Raw genomic sequence first — 10074 nt, forward strand, 5'->3', positions numbered from 1 at the left:
CACGCCCCCAGCCCTTTCTTCCCATTGGCCCCGCACTCTCCCTGGCTTCTAGGACCACGCCCCCCAGCCCTTTCTTCCCATTGGCCCCGTTCTCGCCCTGGCTTCCAGGGCCACGCCCCCAGCCCTTTCTTCCCATTGGCCCCATTCTCGCCCTGGCTTCCAGGGCCACGCCCCCAGCCCTTTCTTCCCATTGGCCCCATTCTCGCCCTGGCTTCCAGGGCCACGCCCCCAGCCCTTTCTTCCCATTGGCCCCGTACTCTCCTGGCTTCCAGGGCCACGCCCCCAGCCCTTTCTTCCCATTGGCCCCGTACTCTCCCTGGCTTCTAGGACCACGCCCATCCCACCTTGGCTCCCTGGCAACCCAGCCGCGCCTGCGACCTCACAGAGCCTGTCTCGGCCATGCCTGCAGCCTGGGCTCTGGCGCTTCTGGTGTGCGGCCTGGGCGCCCCGGCTGCCCGGGGCTGCCTGCAGTGCGACCCCTTGGTGCAGAATGACCTGAAGGAGCTGCGCTCCACCCTGGTGCCGGCCCACTTCCCCTCCGTGGGCCTGCAGGAGCGGGCCCAGGCCCTGCTGGTGGGCATGCAGGGGCCCTTCTTCAGGGACTACGCGGTGAACGCCTTTGTGGGGAAACTGGGTGCGTGCAGGGGTGGGGTGGGGGAGACTGAGGACCCCCCTCGAGTGAGGGGGGGGGCCCTGGCATGTCCTCCCCTCTCACCCCCAGAAGTAGATCGCATGGAAGGCATCAGGGCCTTTATCAAGAACGAAACCCAGGACTTACGGGCGACGCCTCTGACAGGTGGGACAGGAGGGAGCAAAGGCTGGATCCCCAGGATCCAGACCCAGTCCCCAGAATCTCTGAGTGGGGTACGGGGGCTACAGGTGTGCAGGGCAGCTGCAGAGGGGGAGAGGGGAGAGGCGGGAAGCCGCACTCAGTCTCCATTCCACCACCATCCGGTCCCTCTCTCTCCAGAGCTTCCCCTCCTGGAAGAGCTAGTGCATTTCAGGGAGCGAGTGACCAGGGAACTCAAGAAGGCCTTGCGCTCCTACGAGATGAAAGGTGCGCCTCGCCCTCCCCAGTCCCACCCCTTCCTCCTCTTCCCCTCCTCCTAACTAGCCAGCTTTTTCACCTCCCTGTAATAGTCCTTTGTCTGTTTTCCCCAGATCCACACCCTCCTCCCCGGTCCATTCCTTCCCGATTGAATCCAGACCACCGGTCCAGCCCCGCTCACCTCTTTTCTCTTGCAGCCTGTGATCACAAATTGTGCCGTGAGTCCTGGATTTCTTGTCTCTTCCTCCCTTCTCCACCCTCCTGCACCTTGTTACCCTGTCTTCCCCTCAAATCCAACTCAACTTCCACACATACTCCTCCAATGCCATGATTCTGAAAGATTTAACCCTGCTTTTTGAAATCGGATTAAACTGGATGTGACTCACAAAGAAATCACTTAACAGAGCGAAATCAGGATGGTATAGAACCAACGAATAAACCCCACATGCTGGAAGTCTACCACAGTCAAGAGTTGCATCTCTCATGCTGGATGCTTACACCTGTAATCCTAGCTGAGATGTGAGAAATGCAGTTCAGAGCTAGTCCAGGCAAAGCAGACTTTCACTTATCTCCATTTAACCAGCAAAAAGCCAGAAGTGGAGCTGTGGCTTAAGTAATATAGCACCAGCCTTGAGTGGAAAAAAAAGCTATGGGACAGCTCCTATACCCCGAGTTCAAGTCCCAGCACCGGGACACACACACACACACACACACACCACAAAACTTATTTCTCACAAGAAGTACATTTGGTGTGCCAGGCACTGGACTTCCTCCAAAATTCATGGACCCAAGGGAACTTTGTTTCTTCTCCTTTCCACCCTTGCTAGCTTTTTTTTTTTGCTAGTCCTGGGGCTTGAACTCAGGGCCTAGGCACTGTCCCTAAGCTTCTTTTGCTCAAGGCTAGCACTCTACCACTGGAGCCGCAGCGCCATTTCCAGCTTTTCCTGTAAATGTAGTGAGGAATTGAACCCAGGGCTTCGTGCATGCTCAGCAAGCACTCTACCACTAAGCCATGCTCCTGCCCCCATCCATGCGAGTCCTGCCCTATCTTCCCTTTCGCCTTGTGTAGGCTTGCTCAAGGAAGAGGTCTTGGACTGCTTACACTGTCAGAAAATCAGTTCTACATGTATCAAGACCAAATACTGCTTTGGTAAGCTGATGGGTCTGGGATGCAGATTCCCAGGCCCCCTGCAAGCCAGGCCCAAGGCTCCCCCTTGCCCTTAACCAGTGGCTTACAGCATAGCAAAGAATTTGCTCTCACATTCTGAAAGTAACTAGACAGTCATAAGTCAGCCAGGCACGGTGGCTCAAGCCTGGAATTTGAACTAGGGAGGAGAGTGGACAGCCCAGCATACATCTCCGGAGGCTACCTTTAGGGTTGGCAAGTATCAGAGTGCTGGTACATGCGCAAAACAGTGAAACTGTCACTGCACAGAAGACCAAGTATACAGAAACATCAAAGCCCAGCCCTGTACCTCCCTGGATGGGAGGCTTGGGGGGAGGGATCCAGATTGGGCTCTTTCGTCCCCACCAGTGGATGGACAGCCTCGCATAACGCTCAAGTACAAGGACAGCGACTCAGGGAGCGACATGAAATTCATTGGCATCGCCATCTCTGTGCTTGTGTCTGTCCTGGTCTTCTTGGCTATCCTCATCTCGTGAGTCATGGCCATCCCCCTCCCGGTCCCTGTCCCCAAGTGGGCCCTTCAAAGATTCCCCCCACCCACAGGGGTGCAGGTGACTCACACCTGAAACCCCAGCTCTGCAGGAAGCTGAGATCTGAGGATCTCAGTCAAAGCCTGCCTGGGCCACAAAGTCTAGCAAAAAGCCAAACATCAAAGGTGTTTACCATCACACCGGGCTATTTTGTTGAGTTGCTGGGGTCTTGGTAATTTTGACAGGGCTGTTTTGAACTGAAATCTCTAGATCTCACCTGAGTTACCTCCACAAAGAGCCTACTTCTAAATAAGGCCACATCTGTGGGGGCTGGAATTTACCTGGCTATATCTCGAGGCGAGGGCCTGGCTTGCCCTGTCACATACAGCTCATCTCTTCCTCCTGTCTGTCCTGTCTCTTTCCATTCCCATGTTCCACCCTCACCTCCAGTCCCAGCTTTTCTCTTTACCAATCAATACAGACCAGCTGACAACCCTGGAAATCTGCCCCACAACCCATGACATCACGTCACTGGCTGGGCCAAAGCAGGCGAATGATTGGAGGGGAGGTGGGGAAGGTCTTTTACCCTGAGTGGTAACTTCAAGTTCTCTAACCTCCAAACTTTTCCTCTCTGACCAGGGCTTTCACGTACAGGGAAAACCGGAAGCTCCTGCTGCGGTAGCGTAGCGGCTTGGGGAAAGCTTGTAGAGGCAAAGAAAAGGAAGTTTCATAAAATAGATGACAAATTTCTTAATGGTTCTGTTTACTGGGGACCGTTCCCCCCCCCTGGCGTCTAGCTGTTTTTCTAATTATCAGGTGTTCCTTGGGAGGGTGAAATCTGGGGGATGGGTGGGGGGGCTTGTTGAAGGGACACCCTGATGGCCTCACAGGGGGAGGAAGTACTTCGTGCAGTGGGGCAGTGTGGAACCCCAGTCATGTGGATGAGGACACAGATTTTATTATTTATTTATGGCAGTACTGGGCTTTAACCTTGGGGCCTTGTGCGCCGCACACAGCCTCTCCCAATGTCATCACAACTGTCCTAGTCAGGGAGACAGCCAGTGAACACAGCCGACTTCCTGCTATTCAGAGCTCACCTGGCCCCCCTTGGAGCAGATCGGGAGGCCCACCGCTGCTCACTGCCCCGATGGAGCCTCATCCTACGCCTGGTCTTCATGATGGGCAGAAAGAGCAGAGCTGCTCCACAGTAAAACAGTCCTGAGGCGGTCAGCCTCACCCCACCACAGCCAAAGGAAGACTGGATGAAACCAGTGAGGGCAAAACTAAGGAAAGCCCAAGATGGGAAGAGCCAAGAGCAGCCGGGCACCATGGCTCATGCCTGTCACCCTAGCTACTCAGGAGGCTGAGACCTGAGAATGGTGGTTCAAAGCCAGCTCGAGCAAGAAAGTCCAATGAGTCTCATCTCCAATTTAACAACTAAAAAGTTGGAGATGGAGTTGTAGCTCAAGCAGTAGCATGCTGGCCTTGAGAGAAAACGAACAGAGACAGAGCCCACCTGAGTTCAAGCCCCAGAACCAGCGCGTGCACACACACACACACACACACACACACACACACAATTTTTTGAAAAATACTCTATGGGAGGGGGTGAGGGGCCAGGAATTTGGCCTACTGGTAGAGTGCTTGCCTCGCATGCGCGAAGACCTGGGTTCAATTCCTCAGTACCACATACATAGAAAAAAGCCGGAAATGGTGCTGAGGTTCAAGTGGTAGAGCTTTAGCTTTGAGAAAGTCCAAGGACAGTGCTCAGCCCCTGAGCTCAAGCCCAGGACTGGCAAAAAAAAAAAAAAAAAAATACTCTATGGGAGCTGGGAGCCAATGACTCACGCCTGTAATCCTAGCTACTCAGGAGGCTGAGATGTGAGGATCCAGGTTCAAAACCAGCCCAGGCAGGAAAGTCTGTAAGACTCTTATCTCTAACCACCAGAAAACCAGAAGTGGTGTGTTAGATAATATGCAGACTTTGCTAGAAACCACTCAGACATCCAGGTACAGAGAACAAAGGGAACTTTACTGCCAGAAAAAGGACAAGAGGGGCCAGGAGTTTGGCCTAGTGGTAGAGTGCTTGCCTAGCATGCATGAAGACCCGGGTTCAATTCCTCGGTACCCCACATACATAGCAAAAAGCTGGAAGTGGTGCTGAGGCTCAAGTGGTAGAGTGCTAGCCTTGAGAAAGTCCAAGGACAGTGCTCAGGCCCTGAGCTCAAGCTCAGGACTGGCAAAAAAAAAGAAAAGGACAAGAGAGAAGAAGCCAAGGCCAGTGTCTAGGGGACCCATATCACCTGCAGGGCTTAGCAGAGAGGAGATGGAGACCCTGGGGTGGACTTGAGAACCAATCGATTCATCCTGGCAGATTAGGACTTAAGGCAGCGGCTGCTCAAATAGTAGATGATGAGATCTGCAGCTGCCTAGACCCGAATGTCACTCTGGGGGGATCTTGTAGCCCTATATGGTTATAGCTACCCCAGAGGAGTGCCATCTCAAGGTCAAGGGGTGGAAGCTATTTATTGCCCTGATCACAGGGCCTAGTGTTGCTTGTGTAGAGAGAGCACACTAAACTAAGGGAAAGGGGGGGGGGGAGTCCCTGGGCCAGCCCTGATTATTTACTGCTGTACCTGGATCCCCACATGGACGAACTATTAGACCACTCAGGACATGATCAAGATCTTAGAAGCTTACTGAGAAAGGAAGGAGCTGACATGCCAGGACTATTACCCCAAGGTCAGGGACCTCAGAGTGCAGCCCTGATGTGCAAACGTGGGCGTTTTTTTTTTTTTTTTTTTTTTTTGGCCAGTCCTGGGCTTGAGCTCAGGGCCTGAGTACTGTCCTTGGACTTTCTCAAGGCTAGAGCTCTACTATTTGAGCCTCAGCACCACTTCCGGCTTTTTTCTATGTATGTGGTACCAAGGAATCGAACCTGGGTCTTCATGCATGCTAGGCAAGCACTTTAACCACTAGGCCAAACTCCCGGCCCGTTGTGGGTGGTTTTTAAAGCCTTAAGCCATGAACCCTTTTGTCTTAAAGGTTATTGTACAAGGCCAGCAATATGCTGGGGGGTTCACAACTATAAATTCCATACTTTAAAATCAGAATATATCTGGTGGTGGTCCTCAGGATGTCTCAAGATACAGCCTTAGTCTGGGTAAACAGAGGCAGGGGGAAGGGAAGGGCTCTAAACCACAGTCCCTTATTTCCACAATTCCATTACAACAATCCCTTTTCCACATTACAACAGCACGTTTTTCCACTTTCCACATTACAGTGCTTGACCAAATGGGCCTAGTAATGCCTGGGAGAGGGGCATGCCAGGCTGCTTGCTAAGCTATGGGAGAGAAGCTCCTGAGCCTACACTATCAAGGTGCTGTGGCTTAAAGTGGTGGAGTGCTAGCCCTGAGCAAAGAGAGCCCAGGGAAAGCACCCAGTTCCTAAGTTCAAGTCCCACAACTGACAAAAACACAAAACAAAACGCCAGCCAGAAAGAGAAATTTGATATTTTTTCCTATAATCCAATATGGAGACTTCATATAGTTCTGTGCCCAGACCATTAAAGTCACTGCATTCATACAGAAGGCCTCAGATTCATCCTACTAGAGCCATGGGGAAACAAGCCCAGTGTTTTCAGGTCTTCAAATTTTTTGAGAACACAAAATCGGATCTGTATGTGTGATGTTTCCCGTAGTTTTGGGAAGTACTGTATTTTTAATGAAATGATTGGAAGACTTTGGAGGCTGTTTACTTTTAGATTTTTTTCCCCTGTTCATAAATTTTTTAATTAAAAGATTTTATAGGGGTTGGGAGTTTGGCCTAGTGGTAGAATGCTCTCCTAGCATGCACAAAGACCCAGGTTCGATTCCTGGGTACCACATACATAGAAAAAAGCCGGAAGTGGTGCTGAGGCTCAAGTGGTGGAGCTCTAGCCTTGAGAAAGTCCAAGGACAGTGCTCAGGCCCTGAGCTCAAGCCCAGGACTGGCAAACAAACAAACAAAAAAAGTGGCTCACGCCCGTAATCCTAACTACTCGGGAGGCTGAGATCTGAGGATCACAGTTCAAAACCAGCAGGGGCACGAAAGAATGTCAGACTCTAATTAACCACTACAAAGTGGGAAGTGGGGCCAAGGCTCAAGGCCAGGGCAGTAGCCTTGAGCTGAAGAGCTCTGGGACAGCACCCAGCTCCAGAGTTCAAGCCCCATGACCAACACACACACACACAGAAAGATTTTAACATATTTCAAATATCAAGTTTAACTTTTAGATTTTATATAAAGAGGTTAGCAAAGAACTTCCGTTGTGGCTCAATTCTGCAGGACTTACTACATTGCCCAGAATCCTCTGCTCCCGGGCGAAGGCCCAGTGGCCCGAGACACTGTCATTAAAATGTAGGCGGGTGTTTCTGCAAAGCCCCTCTACTGACTGGCTGGGTGGCACCCACGACCTCAGGACGCCAGCAGCCTGCCGCTCGGAGGATTCTGGGAATGGTAGTTCCTGGCCTCGCACCTCGCAGACTCAGATCCTCACGCGGCTCCGGCCGAGCGTCGCCTTCTTGGCCATCGGGCCTGAGGGATGCAGTCCACATACCTGCAGCTTCTCGCCCCTGGCCCCGCAATGCCTCTCCTCTCCTCCCTCCACCATGAGCCTCCGCTAGGCAGAGCAGCCCGGGAGCGCGGGTCTCCAGGACGCCCGCCCGCGGCGGCGTGTGACGTCACGGCAGGTGCGCAGGCCGGGGGCGTGGCTACGGCAGGGAAGGCGGAGGCGCTGGACTTGGCCCGGGCGCTGATCCCGCGCCCGCCGGCGCCCGCCGGGGCCCGCGGAGCGAGCTCAAGCCCCTGCCCTAACCATGCCTTCGGTTTGGGCAACCCTGAGTCGCGTTGTTGGCTTTTGTTTTGTTTTTACTTTGTCTTGAAAATCTCTTCCAGCTGCAAGTCCAGACGCTCCCTGCACCTTCCTGGGAATTTCCTGGGAGAAAGGCACCAAGAATTGATCATTAAATTGTGCCTAAATTATAGTGTCACGAGAGCTCCTGGTGAGCGCCGTCTGGGACGGGGGCGACAAGCTGTCATTAACGAATTCCAGCCCAGCGATTATTTCACTATCAGCCTGGGAGGCGAGGTGAACCTGTGGGAACCAGGAAAGCAGTGGGCCTCTGTGGTTGGGGAGGGTGGGAAGGGAAGGAGGTTTGCCACGAGAACCTGTTCTGGCAAGAAAAATCAGTGTTTCCCAGAAGACGTAGAAGGAAAGGCAGAGGAAACAGCAAAACAAGTCATACTGTGGGAACAACTAATAACTTAATGAGAGCAGCAGCTTCTAAGGGTGTGTCCTTTCCATCACATATTGTTTGAATGGCTTTTACTTGAATTGACTTACACACATCTCCTAAACTGATGAGAGGGTTAATTATTCCCTTACGTATGAGGAAACTGAGGAAAGGGTTCAGTTTAGGGGGAGTGTCACTCAGTCAGCAGGAGTAAACACTACCTTATGCTACCTCTGGGCATAGTAAGGTTTAGTCCATGGACTGGGAAAATGGCTTAGTGGTAGAGTGCTTGCCTAGCATGCATGAAGCCCTGGGTTCAATTCCTCAGAATTGCAAAAAAAGCCAAAAGTGATGCTGTGTCTCAAGTGATAGATGCTAGCCTTGAGCAAAAAGGGAGCCCAGGGGCAGTGCCTAGGCCCTGAGTTCAAGCCCAGAACTGGCAAAAAAAAAAAAAAAAGGTTTTGTCCCTAGGGGGAGAAGCCCATCTTCAGCTGTGTTTGGGATACATACAAAAGCTATAAGTTTAAATAGACAAAAACTGGAGGCAGTTCTGGTTCTAGTTATAGCCTGATTGGCTATAATTTCAATACTTGTTTGGAGAACTTACTGCTGTCGATGCCATCACTGCTTAGGCTCAATCAGCCACTGCTTCCTGGCAGGCGGGCAGTTTTGAGGAGGCTCTATTGCTTCTTAGGGATGATTTATGCCCTTGGCTTGTGCAAATGTTATCTATCAGTCCTGTCCCTTTTGGATACTAAGTTGAGCATAAAGTGTCTCCAGAGAATGGAAAGTAGGCATGTTAAGCTTTACAGCTTTTAGTTAATTCATGAGCCCAAGGAAGTAGTGCTTTCCAGCAAAGCAGGTGCCACACTTGATACCTATCTGCAAAGCAGATTATTTTTTTGCCAGTCCTGGGGCTTGAACTCAGGGCCTGGGCAGTATGTCCTTGGACACATTTTTCCTCAAGGCTACCACTCTGCCACAACACCACTTCCAGCTTTATCTGTGAATGTGGTACTGAGGAATCAAACCCAGAGCTTCATGCATGCTAGGCAAGCACTTTACCACTAAGCTCCCAGACCTGCAAAGAAGATTTTAACGGAAGTCATACAAGTACCCGAATCTAATACAGAACATCATCTCCAAATGCAGTATAGGTGCAGCAAGACACCACTCAAGAAATGTTGTGCTCTGAAATAATTAATACTGACCACATAATGACAGTAGAAAGTGCCAACAAGAGAATATGAAAACCACAAAAACCTGAGTTATGTTTCTCTGGTGATTATAAAGGTGTAACCTATACACATATGAACAAACACAAAGTAGGCAAACCACTGCCAAGATAGCAACAGCCCTGCTGAGTGGAGAACTTGGCCTTTGCTGTCTCTCTGAGCTGCCAGTGTGGAAATCTGGGCTGTACTTTGTGCTTCAGGGTAACCCGAGCCTCCTGCCCGGGGCAGTCCCTTCTCGGGGGGCAGTGAAGCCAAGGCCAGAGGCTTCCCTGGTTCTGATGGGGCTGCAGAGCCCATGCATGTGACCAACAGGATCTTCTAGGGCTTCACAGACCCGATCCTGACTCTAGAGCCACACCTGGCACAGGACAGCCAGGGACAGGAAAACGATGTTGGTCAGTCACCTGCAGTCTCAGTCTCCCCCTGGTGTCACCTGTGACCCAGACAGCTGTCACCAGGTACAGAGCATCTAGCTGTCTCATCTACTGGATGACCCACTTCCTCCCAGATGCCCTGGGTCTGTGTGACTGGACTGTGAGGTCCCCCATGGCGAGACAGGCACTGAATCCTACAGTTGGAGACGCACTTACACGGGAGTCCTGTCCTTGAGGTACAGGGCTCCTGAGCACCTTTGTCCCTCTGTCCTGAGGGCTGCAGGGACAAGCTTCTCTTCATCTCACCCAGGGCCCAACTCTGGGCGGGGGCAGCGTCACCCACAGACAAGCATAGGTTATCCCCTAGAGGACACCCCTAGAGGGGTGTGAAGCCATCCCAGGCAGGAAACACTGCGAGACTCTTATCTCCAATTAACCACCAGAAAGCCAGAAGTGGCACTATGGCCCAAAATAGTGGAGTGCTAGCC

At 52.0% G+C, this 10074-nt stretch overlaps 1 protein-coding gene across 6 annotated transcripts; it reads left to right on the plus strand.

The window, feature by feature from the left end:
- Positions 1–340: 340 nt before the first annotated feature.
- Positions 341–3453, plus strand: Izumo2 (IZUMO family member 2). 6 transcript variants are annotated; one of them, XM_090323055.1, is made up of 7 exons: positions 348–634; positions 722–796; positions 971–1057; positions 1162–1266; positions 2118–2198; positions 2583–2706; positions 3344–3453. In XM_090323055.1, exons 1-7 carry the CDS (start codon positions 400–402, stop codon positions 3384–3386), a joined length of 750 nt encoding a protein of 249 aa, XP_090179181.1. In that variant the 5' UTR covers positions 348–399; the 3' UTR covers positions 3387–3453. The 6 variants fall into 6 exon arrangements, with proteins under 6 accessions (XP_090179184.1, XP_090179181.1, XP_090179179.1 ...); XM_090323053.1 differs by having other exon boundaries at positions 725–796; positions 1141–1266; XM_090323052.1 differs by having other exon boundaries at positions 349–634; positions 1141–1266.
- The last annotated feature ends 6621 nt before the right edge of the window (positions 3454–10074 follow it).

This window comes from Megascapheus bottae, chromosome 31 (assembly GCF_031878675.1).
Source record: "Megascapheus bottae isolate mThoBot1 chromosome 31, mThoBot2.hap1, whole genome shotgun sequence".
Taxonomy (NCBI): Eukaryota; Metazoa; Chordata; class Mammalia; order Rodentia; family Geomyidae; genus Megascapheus; species Megascapheus bottae.

What these genes read in the sequence shown, in the direction of transcription:
- Izumo2 (XM_090323052.1), top strand. Translation starts at nt 400, where the DNA reads ATGCCTGCAGCCTGGGCTCTGGCGCTTCTGGTGTGCGGCCTGGGCGCC. An exon ending in CGCCTTTGTGGGGAAACTGG is followed by an intron (nt 635 to 721) that starts GTGCGTGCAGGG and finishes TCTCACCCCCAG; the next exon opens with AAGTAGATCGCATGGAAGGC. An exon ending in CAAGACCAAATACTGCTTTG is followed by an intron (nt 2,199 to 2,582) that starts GTAAGCTGATGG and finishes CGTCCCCACCAG; the next exon opens with TGGATGGACAGCCTCGCATA.